Below are 26,457 nucleotides of genomic sequence, written 5' to 3'. Positions count from 1 at the left end.
ACATTTTCATGCACACTTTACCCTAGTAGATGCATGTTTGTACACATTGCATGGCTGGAGAATTGCACTGCAAAATTTGGAGAAGTGTATATTTCGAAGGATGGCTTGCTTTGGTTTGTGCATTGTTTCAAAAAGTGCAAATTAGGTATGCTTGCCTTTAATTGTGACCTGAAATCCCCACCCCTTGTCAGAACACAATTCTACACCTCAATATCAAACTCAGCTCAACTTTAACACCATTTTCCACCAGGCTTGGACAAACATGCAGCACAATGAATGCATTCTCTTCCCCTGAGTATTGGTATCTCAGTGAAAGCTTGGTACATTTATGATGTAATTCTCAATGTGATGTGTGAACACCAAGACTGCGGCTGTGCTAATGTTATTGGGGAGGAAGGAGAGGCAAAATCCATTGTAAAGAGATATTTGAAGTGTGGCCTCTTGGGTTGTGTGCTTTACTACGCATGTATATTATAAATCACTGATTCATTGTGTTGAGTTTTAAATATGCATAGTTCACATTATTTGTATTAATGGATTCTTGCCTTTTTATGCCTGAATATTTTCTAAAGAAAATTGTGAAAGTGTAGCAGACTAAAATAAAAATAAAAATCAATCTTTGCTAATGCACTGAGTAATGGAAATGTGTCATTTTGTATCACATCCCTCCCCAGTTTTCAGAACTTTAAATGTAACAACTCTCTTTCCAAAATTATTGGCATATGCTGCTGCAACAAACTATGGGGCCAGAAAGTGAATGATGCATGAGTTCACTCTAAACTTCTAAAAAATAAAAAAAATCTAGTTCATGTTAGGAATGAGTTTCATTATTTTCAGCAAGCATGCTTTGAAGGCTCAAAACATTATTTTGAAGAATGGCTGTGGAATTAAACTTTCATTTACTAAAAAAAACCTTTAATAAAAATGCAAATAATCTTTTTAGTTAATATGTCAACAGTGGTAGAGCATCTCTTTATAAACATTATTTTCAATTAGTGGAGTCATTATAGTCAACATTAAAATGACAGCATAACTGGAAGGTGATACATGAACTAAGTCCCTAATAAGTTAGGGGGTGAAAATGAACCAAAAAACAGCACAGCGCCACAAATCTTAAATAACGTGGCCCAGGTCCAAAGATGAATGCAAGCAGCAGAAAACTGTGTGCTTGCTGCAACATGTTAAGGTCTCTCTGTCCCTGAGGAATAGATGGCCAAGATTGCCCAGTTGCCCAGTACTGAACATCCATTGGGGGTGAGCAGGGATAGGGGTCACCCAGAATCTGACTCTTCACTCAACACAACAACAAGGAAAGCTTAATAAATGCCCTTATGTTTTGCTGCGGCAATTCATCTCTCTTCCTCACTTCCAGAAATTTAATTGCCCAAGCTATATGTTTGGAAAGACACAGCCCTAAATCCTCAATCTTTGCTCCACATTGTAATTTGGACTGTGGGGATTAGATCACCACAGGCAGGTAGCATGGACTACAGGAAATACTGACATGGGAAGCCGTCTTGTAGCAGCTCCATCTAGCATATTATTGTCTCCTCTGACTGGCAATGCTTCACGATGCTTTTAACTGCAGCTACCAGGGATTGAAATTGGGACCTTCTCCATTCAAAGCATGGACAGAGCTCTGGTCCTGCTTCCTATCATTTAAAAGAGGATTTCTGTGTTTCCACCCTCTGGACCTCTCATGGGGGAGGCACATAAAGAAGGGTCTCAAATGATAATTGTGGGGTCTGGGTTAGTTCATAAGGGAGACGTGCTCCTTGAAGTATTGCATTGGGTCAATGAGAAAAGGCGTGTGAGAGAAGAAAACATTGGAATCCTTCATAGTTTGAAGAGGAAATACAGTGTAATGATGTCCATGGAGTATTTTACAATTTTCAGATGTACTCCTCTGACATTTTCAATGTTCCCCTGAAATGTAACTTGTGGAGCAGCCTTTTGAGTGAAGGCAGATCCCCTGGCTCATGGCAGGAAATAGTTATACATTTTAAAGTGACTGTTTTGAAAAACTGGATGCCCCATATTAAAGACGAATGTTGACAAGTTTCCTCTATTCTGTGTTTCTAAACAAAAGCAAAACAAGAGAGCCTTGTGGGGAAGGAGATCAGCCAACAGCCCGGAGGTACCTTTCCTTCCGTGTACACACCCAGCTGGGCACACAGCTGCCTGGTGGCGGCCATCTGGGTGTGTCTAATTAGAAACTGCTTGGAATAGGCACTAACAAATGCTATTAAGAAGAGGTTAGGCAGCAGATGCAACTCAAATCCCCCCCGGCTGAAAGATAAGGCAGCCAGAACCAGGGGATCACTGGGTAATCAGGATATTGTTATTACACCTCCTGGTGCTTTCCTCCAATGAAATATTCCTTTAAAAAGACCAAGGATCACTTGTGCTTGGAATTTACATGGCGTCCTACAGAGACAGATGATTACGGAGAACAGGAAACATAACAACAGCAAAATGGCACACTGCAATATTATACATAATGTATTGCATGCTGGCATGCCATAGCTTAGGCTAATGTGGTCTCCCCCGCTTTGTCATTTTACACCCTGCTTTTTAAGGTTGCCTTGCCTCATCCTTTTCTGCTCACTGCATCTGATACCTAACATGTAATTTATTGTTTTAGACCACCATTCCCCTTGGATTTTTTTAAAGGTGCCACTGTTTGTTCTCCACAAATGCTGAAATTCCAAGTATTGCTGACCAAACAACAACGATGCAATACGAAGAGAGGGAGGGGAAGATTTCCAACGCAAATTCTAAGTTCAGCTTCATGGAACATGAATTATTATTTCTTTCCCCTCATCTCCTCAGTGTTTAAAATGGCCTGCACTGTGATGAGCGAAGGCAGCTGGGAGTAATGTAAGGTAGCAATGATGCAATATGATGTTTAGGTGGTGGCGGAGGGGCAACCAGAATGCATTTCTCTTGTGCAGCACCAGCAACATCTTTCAGGGCAACTGCTGCAGTCAATCCTGCCTCACTGCCTGTCCAGCATAATCCCATTATTTTTTACAAAATCCTGCCACAGATTCTATAGGGTTTCTGTATGGGTATCTATTGGAGAATTAAATTTATGATGTAGAACTACCTTTATGGGGATACTATAACCACTCCTGTGCCTATATCCTGTTCACCCCCTTACATGCAACCTCATTCACATTCATAGACAGGGCTTTTTTCAGCCAAAAATCACCTCTCAGGTTGGCACCATTGCAATTATAAGAGAACAAGTGAGGTGTTCATGGTGAGTTCCAGCACCTCCTTTTCTAGAGAAAAAATAGCACTATTCATAGCCTTATGAATGATGGGTGTTCATATCAAAATATTATTTTTGGACCATTCATTGGGTGGGGGATGGCAGGAAGAACCCTCCCAAAAAAGCAAAGAGTGGAAAAGAGAAATTTATCTGAAAATGTTGGAAGAAGGCTGCCACTTTCCTTATTTAATCTCATTGAAAAGTCCCCCCTCCCAATTCTCTTGATTTTGTAAATTGAAAAAAGGAAAAAAAGAAAAGAAAAAAGCCCTGTACCACTCATCTACTCTGTTTCTAAGCAACATGCTGATTGTATTTCCTGGGATACCTTGGGAATAATGCCACATCACATCACTCCAAAGGCCTTCTGAGATGTATGACTTGTGGGAAGAGGCACAAGGTTATCATTACAGCATCCTGCAGGCTGCATTTCTTGATGAAATCTAGAATCTCATCCAGAAACAGCCCCCACCCCGACAATTTTGGAGATATCTTCCCTCTGATAGCAGCAGAAAAGCAGCCCCCATTTATCGGAGGGGGAGAGTACTCAAATAGCACTGTCACAAATATACAGTCTAACAATCAGCAGTCTAATTAGCAGTCTAACAATTAATTACCATTACTTTAGTGCTGTCACCTCCCTCTGCTGCACCCTTTCCTAACAACAAACTCATCTAATCCCTGGTTCAGAAGTAGTCAATGCAGTACCCTTCAGATACTTTAGTCTACAGTTCCCATCAGACTCAGACCACCTGGCCAAGAATCAAGGAAGATGGAAGTTGGAGCCCCCAACATCTGGAAGTTGGAGTCCACAACATCTGGATATAATGATGTTGGCAACCACTGCCCTAGGTTTATTGCTGGCTGGACTTTAAAAAATAATAATCAACAATTAGATTGTTTATCAACACTCCTTAGAATGTCACAAGATTTTGCCAACAGTAGCGTTTTAGTGAATCTGAGGGTATCCTTGGGTGAAACACCTGAGAAATCTGAGGAGAAGACTAAACAGATTGGATAAAGCAAGCAAACCTTTTCAGCGGGGTTCCATGTACCCCTAGACCAGAGGGAAACGAAGCTCAGTTTCATCACACTTACGCTGTTCTTTAGTTGTCTACCAACACTCAAAGTTGGGGATCTCAGTATTGTTGGTCTTTTAGTCTCAGTACACTGAGATTACAAAACGGCATTCACAAGCACTTGACACCTCAGGTAGTTTTACTTAGGGGAGGCCTAAAAGGGTGCATTTTCACCACCATGATGACAGACCCTATAGACTGTGATCTTGTGCTATAGGTCTCAGTAAGGAAGCCTGCCAATAGCTGTTTGCTTGCCAGTTTTTAAGAGCTCTTGTAATACACTTCATTTTTGTAAGTGATTCTGCTGAAGTGTGTATTGGCACCATCCACCTCAGCAATATCTTACCCATTGGTATTTATAGCCATCGGCCACGAACAAGGAAGGAAGAAGAAGTGAATAGAGTTCATGGCCATTTGTAACAACAAGCATCAATGTGCTCATATCATAGAAACTCCTGGCAATGAATGAGAGATGTCAGAACAAATGCATCACAGCAAGCGCAAGGACTCTGGGGGAAAGGAAGAGAAATGTAATGGCAGGAATGGACACATAAAGAATCACCCACATGGGAGACAGCCTGACCAATTTCCAGTCACAGCTTAAAGCAATCGCTCAGAAGAATATGGGAAACATAAACGGGAAATCTGCAGTGATGGATTAATACACACACTTTGATATTTACACAGGAGCCTCAGAAACAAATCAAAGACAATTACCAGACCACACATGTGTAATTAGCCGACTTGCCAAAACATGCCTCTTTAGCAGCACATACGGAACGGAGCTTGAATGAAGAAAAGAACTGCCTCTCTCCCAATTCATAACGGGTCACCACCTAAAGGTAACTGGCTCTCATCATAGATAGTTAGGCCAATGGCTGTTTGCAAGTTGGAAGAAAATAGGCACAAGCCCAATTGGGAATTCAGTTCCTCATATGGCTGAATGTGTCTCTACCAGTAGGATAGCTTTGACCTCCTCTTGAATATGGAGGCTATTATTTCACCACATAACTAAAGAGGAGGGATCATGTTCTTATTGTGAGAATTTTGAGATACTGGTGATTTGCAGAATGAGGATAATCTTGATATTCAGTGGCACAATTTGGGTAATTTTAAACTCTGAAGTTAATGGTCTGGTGGAGGAAAGGAAGTCATAAGATGCTTATGTGGATAGCATCTCTTACTTCAAAATGTGGTAAGCCAGCTCTGCTGTGTTTGAGGACTTTCCTGGTCATTCTTCTGAGCAGAGAGCTGGATGTCTGCCCCCAGTGTCCTTCCATAATGACACCACAGTTGATATTATAGGCTTTCTGGTGAGGAACTGATGAAATACAGCAGGAATGGCATTTTTCTCTCTATTCTTTCTAGTAATCGCCAGACAGCAATCTATGGGAAAGGCCTGGGAATATCATTTGTCACAAAATCTAACCTTTCCAAGCTCTGTGGTAAAGGAAGCATCCATTGCTCCAAAGCCTTTGCTATTAAGGAAGACATATACTCAACTACACGGTGTTGCATAAAAAAGTCAACAAGAAACGAAAGCAGTGAGTTATGAAATCTTTTTCTCACATATGTAAGTATTGGAGATAATGTTATCAGTTAAAATTTGGACCAACTTTTACCCCCCACACACACACCTTGTTTGAAAATGTGTAAGGTCACACAGACACATATAATATTACTTTCTGGGGTAGACTAGCCTGCAAATTAATTCTCTGGGATTCAGAAAGGTTATTTGCTGTTTTCCTCATCCATTATATGCATGTGTCAGTTTATGTAAAGGAGGAAATGAGAGAGACGTGTCAGAAAAGATATGGGGCCAATCAAGAACGAGGTGACACCTCTAAATGAACTATGTCAGCTTAATATGTAGTCGGAGCTTTTCCTCTGGTTTGAACAGTTTAAAAACTCCCTAGCTTGACTGAGATTTACACAGCACATTGACCAATCATTGGCCTAGTTGTATAACCTTCATTAGCTTTTCTGGGACTGCCCACATAAATCCTAAGGAGAATGAGAGAACAGCCCCATTGTCTACAAATCATTGCCACGCGTTAGAATGGCTCCACACTTCAAACCAAAGCAATAAACTAAAATTTATTTCTTTGGTCCTCAGAAAGAGTGTCCTGGTCAAGGCATTCAAATGGACAGACCTTTTGCAGCAGCACCATACCAAAAAGAGTAAAGTACAGAAAATCCAAATCATAGGGTTGGAAGGGACCTCAAAGGTCATCTAATTCAACCCACTGCTAATATAAGAGAGCCACTACTACACCATCTCTGATAGATTGCTACCCAACCTCTGCTTAATACAGTATGCTCCCCTGTCTAATAAGTCAAACTATGATGAAGTTCTTTGTTAGATTTAGTCTAAATCCCTTTTCATATAATTTTAACTGATTGGTTTGCACCCAACCTAGTACAGTGGTACCTCGGTTTAGGAACAGTCTGGTTTAAGAACAATTCGGTTTACGAACTCTACAAAATCAGAAATAGCGTCCTGGTTTGAGAATGTTACCTTGGTCTAAGAACAGAATCCGAACCGTGGATGGGCATCGGCGGTGGGAGGTCTTGGTTTAAGAATGGTTTTGGTTTAAGAATGAACTTCCAGAATGGATTAAGTTCATAAACCAAGGTACCACCGTATGGCAAAAGAAATGTAAGGCACTCTGTTGTGTATCTGAGACCCCTTCAGATCACTATTATAGCAGAACATGGGTGCCAACTTGAATGAAATATTGTGGGAGGAGATAAGCCCTGCCCTGCATAATCAATCACAAGATATGGCGCATGCACAACATTTTAATGCCCATCAACTTTTTGGGGGGCAGTGGCTTGGCCCCCTCTAATATATTGGGGGGGGGGCAAATGGACCTCAGCTCCTATGTTTCAGGGAAAGCAGGGTTGTTTTTAATGTTGCCACACCAACTCCATGGCTGGCAACACAAATGTGCTTGGATCAGCGCCTCCACTGCAACTTGGGGGGTCATTGTTAAGATCCAGTAGATCCTTGGTCACTCAGCTCTGCCCAGCTCCCTTCTAAAATACTTCCATTTCAAGTCTACTTATTGGTGGGGATATTGCCAGCAGTAGCTTCAATATGCTTATGCTTTTGATGGGCAGAGAGGGGATTTCTGCAGCAGCACAGCTTCCCTGTCAGTGGAGCCCAGCACTACCAGACGAAACTGAGCATATAGGCACTGCTATGTCTCCCAAACCCTTTCCAATGGGGCAGATCAGATTGCTCTACCTGGGATCATGTGAGCTGAGCAATACAAGTTCATTTTCACATCTAATTCCTCTTCCAGTTAAGGATATGTGAGCAGAAGCTTGCTTTCATGTGCATATAGATACTAGGCAGATCAAGGGACCTTACTCAAAACAAGGGCTTTTTTTCCAGTCAGAACTCACTGAAACTCAGTTCTGGCACCTCTCAGGAGGGAGGTGTTCATGGTGAGTTCTGTCACCTCTTTTTCCAGAAAAATTGCACAGCTCAAAATGCCTTGTTGTTGTTGTTGTTGTTTAGTCATTTAGTCATGTCGGTCTCTTCATGACCCCAAGGACCAGAGCACGCCAGGCAATCCTGTCTTCCACTGCCTCCCGCAGTTTGGTCAAACTCATGCTGGTAGCTTCAAGAACACTATCCAACCATCTCATCCTCTGTCGTCCCCTTCTCCTTGTGCCCTCCATCTTTCCCAACATCAGGGTCTTTTCCAGGGAGTCTTCTCTTCTCATGAGGTGGCCAAAGTATTGGAGTCTCAGCTTCAGGATCTGTCCTTCCAGTGAGCACTCAGGGCTGATTTCCTTCAGAATGGATAGGTTTGATCTTCTTGCAGTCCAAAATGCTTTACTTATTAGCAAATAAAAACAGAATCTGTGGTCTTTTCAGATTCCTGGATTATCCCAACGCAGCAAAAACAATGTGGGAAGAAGCAGTTATAATTTACTGGTCTCTGTAGCTATAGCAGGTGCAGTACCTTTCAGAGGTTTGACTTCACCCCCAGAGGCACATTTGTTGTCTCTAAAGACAGACAGACAACACAAATATCCTTACTGGATAAACCATTATTTGCATAACACATTCTTCATTGATGACGTGTGTCCCTCCTGGTTTCTACTGCTATGCACTGAATTGTGTTTCTAATTTACACCCACCCACACGCCCATGCATGGATTTTCTCACATAGTAAGAAAGAGGGAAACAAGGATCATATTGTCAAAATTGCAATGTGAGGGGAGGGATATCTTTTTTTACCCTCACAGCTTGGGTAGCGTCCAGGCTGCAGTGTGATTTCACACTCCCTTGAACTTTGTAATAATTTTATATTAGTGATTTATCTTCTTGAACCAAAAGACCTCATTCAATCTTGTGAATGTATATGCAAAAGACTCCATAAAAATAAATCTAAGGATGGATTCTGAAGATGTATGCATGTTGCAAGAGTGCTATCTAGTACCTAGCAAATGCTGGGCAAGTTTGTGGAGTAGCCATTCTGGTTGTTGCTCACTTCTGTATACCCACATTCATTTTTCTTCTTCATCCCCTTCCTTAGTGCTTGCCCCTTTCCTTTTTGTTTTGTTTTCTTATTTATGCAAAAAGAGGTAGCATGTTGGTGGGGATTGGAATACAAGATATTGATGAATCCCTAAATCAGGAGAAAACAGAGTCATCCCCCAATGCCACTTCCAGGAATAAAGGGAATTTAAAAAACTGTACCCTAACCAGTACAGGTTCCACAAATGCATTATATTACTTTCAGAGCCTTCCACCTTGCTAATGGCACCCAGTGTTGACAAAGGTTGACTGCCAATACAATTCACATAACGTTGGTTAGGGAAGAGTGACCCACATATGTCAATCATATTCTGTATATTGTGGTATAATGGTAGTGTAGCATGGCAAGCTCATCATCTCAACTTTGGGATGTAGGCAAATGAAGAAGGGAAAATCAATAGCATTCTTCAGCTGGTGACACAGTTTCCACACAGCTCAAGGTATTGTGGCTATTAATATTGTGCATATGGAAGCAATAGGATGAATAAAAAATGATTCCTTTTAGAGTAAAAAAATCACCCATACCAAAAAATATGGTTCCAAAGCTTTACTAATAGAACTTGTTCAAAAGCAGACTTATAAAAATTAGGATACATCCCAATAGTTGCATAAAATCGTTGCTTATCCAAGCATAGGTTCAGCATCTTAAGAATATAAAATTACTTCAAAGAGATCCGAAATCAAATGTCTTTCTCTCCACACAGTCTCCATTACATCATTTGCACCCCTTTATCTTGTGGCTTCAGAACAACTCCCTCAAAATGAAGATTTGCCACTGAATACCTTACTCATGTGATCTAAAGTTAAACACCATGTAAGGGAGAGCAGAGGTACATTCTCAGTTAATTAGCAGCTTATTAGGCACTCAGAGAGCCTTACTTAGCTTCAATGGAAATTTATATGTTCCCTTTAACAATACATGTACATGGTCATTTTCTATTTCAACGTGCAATTAAACAACTATACCTAACATTGTGAACCCAGCCCAATCATTCAAGTGCTGCTGTCTCTACTGTTGCTGCAGTGTTTTCCCCACAGTGAAAGGAGGGAATTCACACTGAAAATATTGGTATGAAGACAAAGTCGGGGGAGAGCCCATATTCTGCCACAGACCCTTCAAAAGAGAAGTCAGTTTTCCAAATTAAGCTTTGTCACCCTCCAGTAATGGTCATATAGCTCATTTGTTGGAAAGAATAAAAAATGATAGTGAGGCCTATAAGTAGTTTTCCAGAGCTCAGGAACGAATGACTTGTCAACTCAAAGGCAGAGTAATGGCTTTGAACATATCACAAAGTACCCTCTTAGGACTGAAATGGCAGGTTACACAATTAACAGACCACATAAAGCAGCTAACATGGATGACTACTTTGCAGTCCACATGGATTTAGGATAGAGAATTTCTTCTGCCAGTGTGGGGATATTGCAACAGTGCAACTGGCAGAGACTCCGGCATAAATATTTAGGAATGCTGTCACTCACTTTGACATCAACAGGACTAGGCTTGTTTAGAACTACATGCTCCATTGTAGCTAGTTTGTGAATTACACTAAGCCTGCACAACTTATGATCCACTAAGCCAAATTCAGACTATCTGCCTGTATGGCAACATATCAGGGTTTTTATGCCTGCTTGGAGCAGCATTAAGAAGGCTGCCAAGCACCTGGCAGGCCACAATATACGGCTGGCAGGTTGTGTTCAGCTAGTTATGTGACATGTCATATAGATTAAGCCATAGGCTACTGATGATCTGGCTTTTGAATTGCTAGGAATCTCCTCCCTCCCATTTGTCCAGCTGTGAGCCAATTCTTCTCCACACTGAGAGAAAGATATCTAAAATATATATTGCAAGAAGTCGCATGACCATATTCTAATAGGGATATGGTTCCTGTCCCTTTACTTGTTGTATAGAAGAGAAGATCTGGCGGAAGCAGCTTGCTGTCATGAACGGAGGCTACAGCTGCCAAAATTCTGTCCTCTGTACAACTATCAGCAGTCCAAGTAGGAACAGAGGAGAAAATCATTCACATTTCTAAAGCGAATAAACTCAATATGCCATTCTCAGACTTATGTACATGTGGATCAACCAGGTAACACATGTGATAAAGTTTCAGTTTGAAAAATGTGCACAAAAAATGCGTATTTCAGGAAAAATACTAAATAGTATGTTTTAGTGTAAGAATGCATACAAAAGTCATGCATCTGAAATGTATTTTGTGTGTGTTTTCTTTTTTTAAAAGAAATCAACAAAAACGGGAAAGAATGGATGTAGGACTGAGTGCAAGCAAAATGTAAATGGAAAACACTTACTCAATCTATCCCAAAACACCAGTGTTCTCCTTGGCCTCTAGTCATACTAGATTTTAGCCAGGACTTCGGCAGTTTATGAAACACTGACACAGTTTAACACTTTTACCATTCTACCTGGGATAAATTTTTCACTCCTCTATTAGCAAGGACAGTTCATATCTAGTAATGACTTTGACCATTCTAATATATGGTTTACTAAGTTTGAGGACTCCAGGAATATAAATGGGTACCCCTACCTTGCCTTTGAGATGGGAAAGGGGGTATGCTAGAATCACACAGCGCCGATGAATGCTGGAGACTGAGTTAACCTTGTCTAGCAACAGCCAGGACACTGAGTCAGAGGCTACAGTGTCAATACCTAAATGACTCTGATGCTAATAAGAATATGATCACTGAACTTGAGGTTAGCAGGCAGGAAGCCCTCTAAAGCAGAACCAATAACACCACTACATGTCAAAACAGAGCCAATACCTTCACAGGCATCTTTCCCCAGGTCTAAGCAAAGGAATGCCTCCACACTACCTTCCCAGTCTAATAATCCACTGACAATCTCTGCTCCTGTTTATTGCTGGAATTCTCAGGCATCCGTAGTATAATTACAGGGTAAACTGGGTAGAGCAATGGGTGTGACTCTAATATTTGTGTGCCAGGCCAAGGCACCAGCTTGAGATGATGATGGGGGGAGGGGAACGCAGTGCACATGACATTAGGACGTCCCAACCTCATGCATCAGGACACAGAGCTGAACACAGGGCCATCTTACCCATAGGCGCTAGGGGTGCGGGGCACCCGGGCGCCGGGCTCTCAGGGGTGCCAGGCCAAGAGTCTGGGGCCTGAGAGTAGAGTCTAGGGAAGAGCCCACCTGTCAAGAGTGCCGCGGTGGGCTCTTCTGCTGCAGGTGGTTCTGCCCTGTGAGTTTGGGGACGACCGAGACAGCGAGACGCTGAAGCGGCTGGCCAGCTCTGCCCTCCTGCGTTCCTGGGACTGGGCAACTGGGGTGGGGTGGGGTGCCGGGTGGATCTTTGCACCCCGGCACTGCATATCCTTAAGACAGCCCTGGCTGAACATGGCAGCCATGTGGCTTGCATGGCCAGCAGCTCCTCTGCCACTTCTTGACACTGCCACTGGCACGAAGCTGTTTTGAGCATCCTTCTCCTCCATGTTTTATGAACATGAAGAGGGGTTGGCCCCTACTCCCCAAAATAGGAGGGAGCAAGATGGCTCAGGTCTCTGGAGCTGGCTCCCCCAGTGTCAGGCTAGTGTCCAGTCACACAAAAGCCAAAGGTTACTAAAGACACACACATCTCTCTATCCAGGTGTTGTTACAGTTAAAGAGACCATTCCAGTTAGGTAAAAGGCAGCATGGAGCAGGGCCAGTGTGTGGGTGAGTAGGGTGCAGCCTGAGGAGAAAAAAGGGCCTGGGCAGAGTCCTAAAGATCTGATAGGGAAGCTGCATTCAGCCCCCAGGACTGAGGTCCTCCACCCCTTCCTTAGACAATCCTCATTCCTCTGTGATTTCAAATCATTCATCAGCTTACTCTGCACCTGACAATGTTATTTGCAGCTTATGTGTGCTTCAATACGGCTTAGCTCCCAATGTGCTGAAAACTTCCAATATACCTACCTTATAACCCCAGTAATTAGAATTTTATTGCATTTTTAAAACAGCTACAAATCCCCCGCCCTGCAAATGCATAATCACAACATTTCCCCAGCACCAGATGGTCAAGATTTACCATGTTATCAACCTCAATGCATTTTCTCAACTTGATTTGGAAGACTGGGTCCCCTCCTCTTCTTTACAACATGTAGAAGGCAATGTTCCTCCTGCTGCTTTAATAGCAGCAGATGGGTGAGCAGCTAGATCATCTATTATTTGAAAAGCAAGGTGTTTTGTCTCGCTGGATTATGTTCAGTGATTATTGTTGGTTCAGGACTAAAAAGCTGTGAATGGAGTATTATATATATAGAGAGAGAGAGAGAGAACTATGCAAGAGCTATGACAGAGCATGTGCTGAAAACTGTCTGGTTCGCTTTCAGGCATGAGGGGACATAGAGTGGAAATCACAAGGGAAAGCAGATGACTCTGGAGTCACTGAACCAAAGAGGGAGTAAGCAAGTTGCCTAATTCTAGCTACAGTGTCTTTAATACCTCTCATAGGACTAAGCACTGGGAAACAGAGTGTTTGCAGACAAGCTTTTTCCTGTTGCTTTCAAAAGCAGCAGGCATTTTCAAAAGCACAGAACCTTTGCACAGAGAAAAAAGGGTTGAAAAGAATGCAATGGAACTGCCATGAAGGCAATAAGGAGCAGGGCTGGATCTATCCTTGTTTACAGTGAGAAAAGATGAGCATAACTATGTCAGTGATGCTGACCTGTATGAGAGTTGTGGCATCAACAGAATTATGCACTGAATGATTTGCTTGCCCTCTGTGATTACTGAAATTTGGTGTTACCAAATTGGTAGAGAAAGCCACTGAGAAGTAGCTACCGACCTGTTTCTAAACTGACTTGATGTCTAAGCTCAGGCCTTCAAGTTCTTCAGGATGGAAACAGAAGCCACTGTTTTGACTTTCACTGTGTGCATGAATCTGAGACAGAAGAATGTTTGTTTGTCCCAAAGGAAGATGCAAACTGAACCACAGCGGAAACATGCATGTCTATCAGTTAAGTTCTCCCACCACAAATCCATTAACCAAGGGGAAATAAATGCATATATACCAGTGAAAATAAAATCCGTTACTTTAGTGGTAAAGGTAAAGGTAAAGGGACCCCTGACCATTAGGTCCAGTTGTGGCCGACTCTGGGGTTGCGGCGCTCATCTCGCTTTATTGGACAAGGGAGCCAGCATACAGCTTCCGGGTCATGTGGCCAGCATGACTAAGTCACTTCTGGTGAACCAGAGCAGCGTACGGAAATGCTGTTTACCTTCCCACTGGAGTGGTACCTATTTATCTACTTGCACTTTGACTTGCTTTCAAACTGCTAGGTTGGCAGGAGCAGGGACCAAGCAATGGGAGCTCATCTCATCACGGGGATTCGAACCGCCGGCCTTCTGATCAGCAAGTCCTAGGCTCTGTGGTTTAACCGACAGCGCCACCTGCGTCCCTACTTTAGTGGTAATTGCATGTAAATATACATATAGTGGCCAAAACTGCATAGAAAACTGTGTACAAAAATGTGTGTAATGGGGGAAATGCACACTAAAATGCTAACAAATTTTCTTGAGGTCTGTCACCTCAAACTGACACAGAAATGTGGAGATCTGAACTTAAGAATGGAAAAATGAGATATAGAGAGAAACTGAAATAGATTCACCTAACCGTACATATGATAGATAGATTTTTTTATGTTCCTGGATAGATGTTCTGATGACAGAGAGAGAGAGAGAGAGAGAGAGAGAGTCAGTCCAAGAGCAATAACAGATGTTCTTGTATATATTCATTTGATGGATGAAAATGATTATCAGTATGTATTTGTTTAATATTGTAAAGTAGGACCAGATGACCAGTGGCTCATATATCCAGATCCAACCTTGGAGCTGCAATTTTCAGACTGACAACTGAGCCTTCTTCCCAGGGAACTCTAGGAATTGTAGGTCTTTGAAGGGAATTGGGTTGCCTAACAACTCTCAGCACCCTTAACAAAGTACATGTTCCCAAGATTATTTGGGTGAAGCCATAGCGTTTTAAAGTGGCATGATACTGCTTAAAATGTATTGTGTAGGTAGGGCCTAAAACTGACATAATGGCAAGACTAAGATGCATGGAATGTGATCAGGACATAAATATGATCTTCTGGTTCCAGATATGTGAAGGAAAACTCCACAGGGATCTTAGACTATGTGTTCTGGACCACTGGGAATTAATCCGTACATAATATGAAAAAAATAAAAATGGGCCAAGTGAAAGTATGGGTTTCAGCCTCTCCTATATTCCTAGACCACACCTTTATCCCACTCTTACCTGAAGGCACCAATACTGCAACATCTTTGGCCTGCCCTAGATCTTTTGAGTCCAGGCTGGCTTTGTCCAAGAGGCAGAGGCAAAATCACAGCAACCAAAACAAGAAAAGAAACAAATCCATGTGGAACCAGAGGAGTGTTTTCCCTTTTTACAATATCTACCATCAGTAATTTCCCCCCTCTACTCTCTCATTAATCAAGCCCCTAATGTTCAGTTTGTTATCACTCTGACACTTCCTGGGGTTTGGTACTATCTGCTTTATTGTGGATATTTCTATACATAGAGTTGCAGTCGTTAATCATGTTTGGTTTGCTGATTCCCACTTGCTTAGCATCCTTAAGTCTTTCCTGCTTTTTGCCCTCCAAGGCTGCTGATCCCTTGACTGACTCCTACAATCCATCAGTGTCTGGTCTTTAGAACTGGCTTGCCCTGTTGCACAGGGCATCTCGTGCCCCTCCTCACATACAAAACAGAAAATAATACACTCCAAAGCAGGAAAGGGAGGAGAGGGGAATGGAGTGCTTTAAGATAAAGCAGTCGGGGCATGTGCCAAATATCCATTATAATCCGTTTAAATCTCAGCTTGCTCTCATTATCTCCAATGTCTTTATGAGAGTTCGACGACTGGGACATTATTGCTTGTCATAAAGCGAGAGCTGCTTCAGTGATGGCAACCTTTGCTTACTTTCTGATGTGAGAAATATAAATAGATCCGAGCTAATAGGAGAAAAATAGCTCAGCAGCTGGAAAGGGAAAATAATGCTCATAGCCACTCAGTCGGTAGCCAGGAAAAAAAGTCATTTCCTATAAAATATAGTTAATGTTTACAGCCGTTTGGGCGACTAGGCGAAGTAATCCATTTAAAAATACACTTCAGGTTTAGATCCACTTACTGGTACAGAAGCTTTGCACACATTATTATTGATTCTAGCTCCAGTGTGCTCTGGTGTTTGAAGCCCAGAGCACATGACATTTCAATCCGTAAGTATCCTGCAGTTTCATGAGAAATGCTGCTGTTTGATACGCTTTCCCTCAAACCAGCTTCCATCCAATAAATAGAGCAGGAAATCCGTTCACAAGGTAGAAATTCTGCAAAACCCATTATCAATATAGTGGGGTGGAAGAACTGTGGGGGGGGGGTCATATTTGGCAACCAATGCACTCCTTTGGTTTCAGATAGTACATGGGTAGACGAGTCTAAAAAGTTCAGGACACAAACTTTCACAGCTGACTAGCAGCTATGTTGACTCATATACCAGAAGTAATGTACAATATTTTTCGCTCTACAAGATGCACCAGATCACAAGACACAAGTTTTTGGAGGAGGAAAACAAGAAAAAATATATTCTGAATCTCAGAAGCCGGAACAGCAAGAGGGATCGCTGGGCAGTGAAAGCAGCAATCCCTCTTGCTGTTCTGGCTTTGGGGATAGCTGTGCAGCCTGCATTCGCTCCATAAGACGCACACACATTTCTCCTTACTTTTTAGGAGGGAAAAAGTGAGTCTTAAACAGCAAAATATACGGTATTTAGCACTAACTCAAAGTGTATATTCCATTCTGACTAAACTAAGCCTCCTACACCTTCCATTCTTGATACTTCAGTTTGGGAACAGACACAATAATGTTGTAGTAAACATTAGAATATTATAGGTCCCCCCCCCATGTTTGATTTAATAGCTACCCTAACATTATCACAATCAAACTAAATATTTAAGTGATCAATACTTGCTTGTTTATCATTTTATTACACAAAATATGGGGTTAACTTCAGGGCAAATGTCAGGTTGTTTGCCCCAGTTACCAAGGCACCTAGTTCTGGTCCTGCTATCATTTACTCTTCATTCTGCTAGGCTTCTGTTTAGAAAGCTTCATATTAATCTGCTGAATTCTAAGCCATCCTTTGTAATTAGCTCCACTTTTGCTACTCTGTTAATAAACACTTTTTTCTGTTTGGAAAGTGAGGAGGAATTAAATAACCTTTTAATGAGGGTGAAAGAGGAGAGCACAAAATATGGTTTGAAGCTCAACATCAAAAAAACTAAGATCATGGCCACTGGTCCCATCACCTCCTGGCAAATAGAAGGGGAAGAAATAGAGGCAGTGAGAGATTTTACTTTCTTGGGTTCTATGATCACTGCAGATGGTGACAGCAGTCACGAAATTAAAAGATGCCTGCTTCTTGGGAGAAAAGCAGTGATAAACCTAGACAGCATCTCAAAAAGCAGAGATATCACCTTGCAGACAAAGATCAGTATAGTTAAAGCTATGGTTTTCCCAGTAGTGATGTATTAAGTGAGAGCTGGACCATAAAGAAGGCTGATCGCCAGAGAATTGATGCTTTTGAATTATGGTGCTGGAGGAGACTCTTGAGAGTCCCATGGACTGCAAAAAGATCAAACCTATCCATTCTGAAGGAAATCAACCCCGAGTGCTCACTGGAAGGACAGATCCTGAAGCTGAGGCTCCAATACTTTGGCCACCTCATGAGAAGAGAAGACTCCCTGGAAAAGACCCTGATGTTGGGAAAGATGGAGGGCACAAGGAGAAGGGGACGACAGAGGATGAGATGGTTGGACAATGTTCTTGAAGCTATGAACATGAGTTTGACCAAACTGCGGAGGCAGTGGAAGACAGGAGCGCCTGGCATGCTCTGGTCCATGGGGTCATGAAGAGCTAAGACTAAAGAACTAAATAATAACAACAACAACAAACCAATCTGCCAATGAACATTTAAAAAAAAGCTGGTAGAATCACATAATATCTTCAACATTATTTTAAAAAACAACACACACAAAATCAAGTGTTGAGGTTGGGGAAGAATTTACAGTGACAAAACAGTTAGCAACGTGCATTAAGCAGATGCTTTGTCAGTTGTATACAACTCTGACAGGACAAATTGCCAGTGCATTTCTTTATTCATTTTACTGGCATGCATTTTTAAACTTGCAACCTGCTCTTCCTCTTTGAAACACTATAAACAGATGTTCTGATGTACTTATATAGAGGTCACACTTGTTAAGCATAAGTGTGGAAAGAATTGCAGGGGATTCTATTTTCTTTCTGGCTTAGCCAGCAAGCATGCATAGAAATGACCTAAATAAATAAGATTTGTAACTTGAAGCAAAATATAATTATGGGGTCAACAGGAAACAGCATGGACTATGACTCAACCCCTGTAAACGTAGATAGCAAGGCAGTGAGTGCAGAAAACTAGACTGTGAAGGATGAAAAGGGAGGGGCAGACCCCCCCTTCTCCCCACCCAAATTCTTCTCTGCTGCAAGGCACTGATAGTATCTGTGGACGTTCAATATCATTCAATACCCTAGTCTCATGCTGAAAGCTATTTCTAATCTTGATAAGAGTAGTCTATCAGTAGAGGCCTCAGCTGTCAGATGCACCCAGGGAAGGAGCAAGGTCTCAGTGTCCAGGCAACAGAGGAGAGTAGAGGCAAAGAGGAGAGCAAATGAAGCTGGCACATTAGTACCATAGCTCAGTAATGCAGAGCACACAGCTAACAAGCAGAAGGTCCTGAGTTCATTCATGAAAGGGATAAGGTAGCCCTCTGGCTGAGAACCTGGAGAGACAACCAAGAAGAAAAGACAATACTGTACTGGGCGAGATGAACAAATTGTTGGGGGTGCTGCACCTTTTGCAAGTAGAGGGAGTCGGATTGTGGCCATTGTGGATAATTAAGAATGTTTCAGGGAAGGAACACATTCCAAAACAAACATACAAACCCCTTAGTAACCAAATCTTAAACACCTTTCATACCACCTTGCTAAATGGTCTCGGCCCAGTATACGTGAAGGAGCGTCTCCACCCCCATCATTCAGCCCGGACACTGAGGTCCAGCTCCAAGGGCCTTCTGGTGGTTCCCTCACTGCAAGAAGCGAGGTTGCAGGGAACCAGGCAGAGGGCCTTCTCAGTAGTGGCGCCCACCCTGTGGAAAGCCCTCCCACCAGATGTCAAGGAAATAAACAACTATCTGACTTCTAGAAGTTAATTGATGGCAGCCTTGTTTAGGGAAGTTTTTAATGTTTGATGTTTTATCATGTTTTAAATATTCTGCTGGGAGTTGCCCAGAGTGGCTGGGGAAACCCAGCCAGTTGGGCAGGGTATAAATAAAAATCATTATTATTATTATTATTATTATTATTATTATTATTGCTAAGCGAGCGAAGGAGATGGCCACAGATACACAAGAAGAAGCAACTGATTGCATACGCTCCTGGGGCCTCCCACTGCCATGTCTGCAGCAAGTAATTGCTGTTGATATCTTAAAATGGTGGTGATTTAGAAGATATGTCTCACTTGCTCAAGTGTACTCAAACCAGAGGTGTGCATCCATTATCCAGTATGATACGATGTCTCAAGCAGCTCCTACACAGTAGCTTTGGGTAGCTACTACACAGAACTAATTTAATACTCAACCTTGAACAGCAGAGGTCATGAATGCCAACACCGACAGAATATCTATATGTGGTCCAAAGAGGAGGCTCAGTAATAGATTGCGTTTTAGAAAGGAAGCTGAGGTAGAAAGTGGGCCAGTCTACATCCTTAAAGAATGCTTTTAAAGCAATTTAGGAGACAAAATGAATGGCAGGAAGAGGAAATCTTAGATGAAAACAACCGTTTCATTTTGATAATTTATAAAAAAAAAGATGCTATTTTTCTTAGCTTACCAAAAAATCATACAGTTATGACACATTATTTGTTTCAGCTGCAAGATCACCCGGAGGCGAAAGAATATCATTATCGAATAATTCATGTATCAGAATACTAAATACTGGACAGCAAAGTCTTACATTAGTAGAAAAGCTAATGTTTGTTGCTTAGAAATTGTTGGTACTGCTAATGTAGGACTTTGCCATCCAGGCTCCCTCGGCTAATAAAGCGAGATGAGCGCCGCAACCCCAGAGTCGGTCACGACTGGACCTAATGGTCAGGAGTCCCTTTACCTTTACCTATTTAGTTTTCTGATACATGAATTATTCGATAATGATATTTCTCCAGACATCCAGTACATGGGAAGTCCCTCTGATTTTTTAAAAAATTTGGAACTAATTTGCTCTTATTTGTTTGTATTGTGATTTGCTTTGATTTGTTATTAATTGGGATGAATTAATAAAAATATTTATATTAAAAAGAAATGGTTGGTGATTAATTTAGCAGCGGAGGCATGACTTGGTCATTATGAGTATGGCTATTCTTATGTGTATGTCAAACTCTCTGATCGCTTCCCCCTTGAACTTAAAAAGGGTAGCACAAGTAATAATAAATTCACTCTCAATTTTGCCCACATAGGCAGAGAAATACTGATTTAAATACTGATTGAAAGGTCTATCATAATAACTTTCCCTCAAAAGGGCATGCCCATCCAAACACCTCCCTTCTGTGTTTTGCTTCAAGGGGCAAACAACAGCTTTGAGGGGCATGAAGCAGGAAAAAATAGCAAGGGGTAAGACTCGCTAAGACTCGATCCCCCACACTATCAGGGGAGCATAACAATAACCCCAAGTAGTTGTATTGGCCGCATGTGGGACTTCTATGTACGAGACATGTTTATGTTCAGGCTCCATTTTTGTAGCTCACATGAGCGCTGCATATGCTGTTGACACCTTACCAAAATATTGCTGCTTTAAAAAGAGCTACTGTCATCATGGAAATCTCAGTGATGAAACATACTTCACACACATGGAGAAGACAGGTCACCTAGAAATGAATGATCTGGCAGCAGTCACTCCCTTTCATCTTCCTGGGGCAACTTGCTGAGAGAGCCACTTCCGAGCTGGAGAGGAGGTGGGGTTGCGGGCACATGCCCTCCCCACGCACGCAGGGGCTGACTACAGCCCCTGCGAAACTGAGGGAATCCTCAGGCGCGTCATCTCTGTCCAGCCAATCGGCTGGGCAGGGAGGCGTGGCCCGGGCTATTTAGGGCCAGCCCGGCCGAGGATTTCCCTATCTTCTTTGTTCCGGCTGCTCTGGTTTCCCACCCTGCCCGCCCTTAGGTTTGACTCTCTGACATTGCTATGGACTTCGGCTGGTTGGTAGGGGTATTGTTATGCAAATGAGAGGGAGGGAGGAAGCACCATCATCTTTTCCCAAAGCGAAGGGTAGTCCGGTAAAGGATTCCGGGGGGCGTTGCCCCGTCCGAAGCCTATGAAGGTGTGGGCCTAAGGCACGCCCCCGAGTGGTGACCTCGGGGGAGCGCCTGGTTGATGTACATCAGCAGGACTCCCCCTACTGGTGGTTAACCCTTGCCGGCCTTCATGCAATCAGGCTAAAGCCTGTTAGTCAATAGAACCAATGCCTAAGCCAATACCGCTCAATTCTGCAATCAATAAAGTTGTGGCCTTTTACGCCCATTAACCTTAAATTCTGTGTCCTGTGTCTTATTTTCCAAGGGGGGAGGCGGGACTCGCCACGCAACACCAACATGTGTGAAGATACCCTCAACCACAGGTGTGGGGAGCTTGTAGCCCTCCAGGTGTTGCTGAACTACAACTCCCATCACCTGTGGCTATTGACCATTCCTCCTGGGGCTGATGCTCAACAATATCACCTCTCTGGGCCAAGTGGATTATTTTGAGTACTTAATTGTGCATCTGTGGATTGCTATTACTTTAGGTCCAAAAATTGTTTACATTAATGTATGAGTTTGTATTAATGTTTACATGTATATCATCTGAACATGGATTAAGTTTGTTTTATTTTTGCTGTGCCATATGGCTCATTTTAAGAAAGATATTCTGCATCTGTGGATTGCCAACACCTGTAACCCAATCAATATTATGCTTGTCCATATAACCCTACTTTGTAACAGTTGCTGCTTCCCACAGCTACTACCATGCCATAAGATCCACTGTCCTGTAATATCACATATGGCATGTACAGTTATTTATGGTTTTATATCATTTTTGCTGTAAAATGTGTGAGATCATGATATTGTATTTATTTGAATTATTTAGAGCTTTAACTACGGATGAAGCCCAGGACGGTGAAACAAGGCCAATATTCCGGAAATCCTTGTCTTAGATTCTGTGAAAGGATTTTGTGGAACTGTAACAACCTTTCATGTGGATGGTTTGGACTTTATGAACAGACAGGTGGAATGGACACCATTACACGGATGGACCTTATGCATGAACTGACTAGAGAAAGATCTCATCCACTGGGTCTTCTGCTTTGTTCGTTTGTTGAACTTTATGAGTTACTTCTGTTGAAATTTACAATTTGATACTATGAATAATATACCTTATTTATCTAAGAACACAGCCGGCTATGTCTCTTTTGTTTATTGATAATGCTTTACGTGACCATAGGTTTGTTTGTTGTTGTTTTGCCAGGTTCATTTCCAGAACAAATGAGGCTAAAGCGTTCAGGTTAGGTAAGAATAGTTCCTTTAAAGAAGCAGAAGAAAGAAGAAGAGGCAGACTTACCTACTGGAGACATTTCAGGGACACTGGCAACATAAGGCCCATCGAGAAATTTTGGTTCATTATCATTAATGTCCTGCACTTTGATGATGAACTCAGATTCGGGCTCCAGTGGCTTCCTCGTATCGATGTCCACTGCTTGAGCACGGAGGGTGTAGAAAGGCTTCTCTTCGCGGTCAAGGCTCTTTATGGCATGAATGTCCCCTGTGGTCTCATCAATGGTAAACACTGTACCAGCGCCATCTCCCGATAACGTGTACTTAACACTTCCCACTCCCTTGTCCAAGTCAGAATGAAGCTTAACAGAAAAAGAGAGAAAAGGTCAAAGTAATTAATAAGAGAAATTCATGGATGGAAGAACGGTAGCTTTTTCATTTTAAGTATTAATACAAAAATCTTTTCAATCTCTAACAACATCAAATGGGAAATTTGCTATTTCTGAGGAAGACAGGAACATTGCACAAACCCTTTGGAATATTTAAGTGTACCTAACCCTGTTTATAGAAATTATTACAAATAACAACATGCATGTTATTTTATAATTCTTCTCTCAATTAGCCTCTGTGTTCTATTGAAGTTGATTAGACTGAGAGACGCCAGCCTGCCCACAGCCATCCAATCAGTGCGGGTTTGGACTTCAGTGATATATGCTAGTCCAGGAAATGTCAGTTGCACTTCTTGTGTTGATATCTTGGAGAAGGAAGCCTCAGGTTGGAGTTAATGCTATGTACAGATACAGGACGTCTAGCTTAATGACACTTCCTGTACTTGACTTCAAATGGGTTTGCACACTTCCTGTAAGGGGAAATGCATGAGGTACCAAGAAAACTTCTAATGTGCTTGATATAAACACAGGGAGTGTGACATAGTTGTCATTTCTGCAAATGCACTGTTAATGTTCCAAACCACTCTTAATTTCATGGATGAATTTGGTCCTCCTGTGATCAGTGCCACTATTCTAACCACTACCACACACTGGTTTTAAATTCAAGTACAGAGTTTTCCTTCCACTCAGGGACAGCTTGTCCCATTTCGTTGCCTAAAAGGCAAAAGGGAAAGATCCTGCCTCCACTATGTAAACCCTCCCCATTATTTCCAAATCCACAGCTAAGGAACATCATGTCTAATTGAAAAAAATATGTGTCCAGAAGAACATGCCCTACAGCAGAAGACAAGGAAATATGTTTTTCAATGGTGTGAATACCACTTTTGCTAATGGAACAGAGTAACCTCTACCTAGAGGCCAGCACACATGTGTGTATAAAGGTGGATTCACAAAATAAAAATAGAATTAAAAGGCTAGCTATGAAAAGTGCACCTCATTTCAGTGATTTTGGCGTGAAGGGGCTTGAAAGAGGGGCAAAAGGCCATGAAACATTGCCCTTACTTTGAATTTGCTTCATGACTTTATCATAGTTTTGTGGCATCTTAACATTAACTGGCTTGAATCAAGTAGTCAGCTTGAAAAAGCTGTTGATTTCAGGAGATGAGGTTCTGAATAAGCACATCAGACATTCCAAGCAGGACTTCAGAATCAGAAAGTTTATTGTATCTATCAGTATGAAAATCACAGTAGGACAAAGATGAAGAAGAAAATAAGAAAGGCGGCAGTAAATGAAAAGGAAGAACACACAATTGTATGTTGTCATCGACATCACATCGCTGCAGCTTTTTACATGCAGAACCCAGGCTTTTAATATAATGGTTGTCAAAAACATATTCTCTGTGCTAGGTTAATGTCAGAGCATTGAACACCTTTAGTGAGGGGGGGAAAGATCATATCTCGATCATTTTTCAACACAGTTCAGCTGAATTGCACCAGAAGGAGCATAAACTAGTAAATAACAGTTTTTATTCATATTTTTACTACTATCCAGTGGTAGGAAAGTAGCAAGCCCGGCATATGGTTCCTCCTTTAGCCTGGTGCTATAAGTAGGATGGAGGGATATTAGCTTGTGTGGGGCACACTTCAGTTGTTCACTAATAGCACCAGTACTCCTCCTCTAACCACTAATCTTTCCTTTTTATCAACATTCCCATCCATGGATAGGCCACTTCTGTGTTTTAAAAATACATCTATGAAGTACAGTAGTGTTATATGATAAAGAAGTACCCCCAAGTACAAAAAGAGTGCCTTTGTGATACCACTAATCTACTGAAGCCTGTCTTTCTGCACTTAGAATTAAGCGTTGTGACTTCCTTTCAGAGGAGACAACAGACCTGAAAACCCAGGATCTTAACACTGTTCCCAATTCCTATTAGAGACAGGGGAGGAATTCATTCACGTCACTTTTTACAGAGGACTGATCAGATCCAACACTCCCAAAACTCACTTGTGAACCGAAGACAAACCTAAGTCGCGGAATGTATTTCTCCAGATTTTGCTACGCATTTTAGGTGTACAAAAGTATAGACAAAAATACACGCTTTATGTAAACTGTCTATTTAACATATGAATGCATTGAAAAGTGTGTATTTCATATTAGCAAGTGGATATTTTAGTTAAAGTGTGCACTAAAATTCATGCCATGTAAATGCAGACTTTTGGATGGGATTGAGGCACTCTCTGGAGAAGATTTGGGGTGGGGGTAGGAAGTGGAAGTCATAGTAAAACTGCTCACACAGAGCTGGATACAACCATAAGAGCAGAACCTCCAAATGTCTGTGTTTTCCAGAGACGGTCCCGGATTTACAGAAACCATCCCGGTTTCTGATTTGATCCTGGAATGTCCTGGTTCTCCTTAAGATGTCCCTATTTTCATCAGAGAAATGTTGGAGGGTATGGACAGTGGCGTAGCGTGGGTTGTCAGCACCCGGGGCAAGGCAAGTAATTTGCGCCCCCCCCCGCTGCACTGTCCCTCCCCCAGATAGTCCCTCGCTCTCTCTCCGCACCGCACCGCACGCCTGGCACCCCCCCTCCACAGTGGGCGGCGACCTGGCAGCTCGGATCGGATTCGCACAGCCAGCACTGCAGTGAGAGAGAGTGAGTGAGCCAGGTAGGGGCAGAGAGCTGCGAGTGCGCCCCCCCAGATGTTGCGCCCGGTGTGGCCGGCCCCCCCTGCACAACCCACGCTACGCCACTGGGTATGGAGTTATGTGACACCCCCCCCCAAGCCAAGGAGAAAAGTAGCTATACAGTGGTACCTCTAGTTGCATTCACCTACGATTACGTATCCTTCGGGATACGTACGCAGCAAACCCGGAAGCATTTTTCCTGGTTTCGCTGTGTGCGCATGCGCAAAAGCACTCTATGCACCGTGCACATGCACAGAAGCTCTAAACCTCGCTGCACGCATGCACAGAAGCAGCATCTCCAGTTGCAAATTCATCGGGATGCAGCCAGGCCTCCGGAACGGATCCCGTTAGCAACTGGAGGTACCACTGTACAACCTTTAGAAGACATCTGAAGGCAGACCTGTATAGTTTTATTATGTTTATATACATGTTGGAAGCAACACAGAGTGGCTGGGGCAATTCAGTCAGATGGTTGGAGTGTAAATATCATCATCATCATCATCATTAAATAGGGTGTCCCTATTTTCATCGGAGAAATGCTGGAGGGTATGTACAAGAATTTGCATTCCTTAAAAAACACACACACAAAAATACTGTAGAAAATGGGATGGAATGGATCTCTGGATGAGTGTCAGTAAACCTGAAATGTGATGGAATTAGGCTGCTCAGAACATCACCACCTCCTATGACAAAATTCTCAGAGCACAAAAGCTTTTAAAGTTTATGGCATGTGACATAACTCCTCTACCTTTCTGGAATATTTGCAGCTCCACCATAAGTGAGCATACCTGCTCAATTTCAGCACTTTGAAACACAGCTATGAG

The 26,457-nt window shown here is 42.3% G+C and overlaps 1 protein-coding gene across 8 annotated transcripts in view; it reads right to left on the bottom strand.

Annotated features, from left to right (window-relative positions):
- CDH12 (cadherin 12) overlaps positions 1-26,457 on the bottom strand; it is a 668,983-nt gene that overhangs the window by 89,350 nt on the left and 553,176 nt on the right. For all 8 annotated transcript variants that reach the window (XR_014513371.1, XM_083449414.1, XM_083449413.1 and 5 more), the window contains one exon: positions 22,622-22,916. Coding sequence is in view for 7 of the 8 variants with exons in the window: in XM_083449414.1 (XP_083305540.1) it covers positions 22,622-22,916 (295 nt within the window). In the remaining variant the exon portion in view is untranslated. The remainder of the gene's footprint in view (positions 1-22,621; positions 22,917-26,457) is intronic.

The sequence above is a fragment of the Podarcis tiliguerta genome (genome assembly GCF_965153285.1).
Source record: "Podarcis tiliguerta genome assembly, chromosome: 7".
Lineage (NCBI taxonomy): Eukaryota > Metazoa > Chordata > Lepidosauria > Squamata > Lacertidae > Podarcis > Podarcis tiliguerta.
Note: the sequence above shows the minus strand (reverse complement) of the source record. Positions and strands in the feature narration are given on the sequence as shown.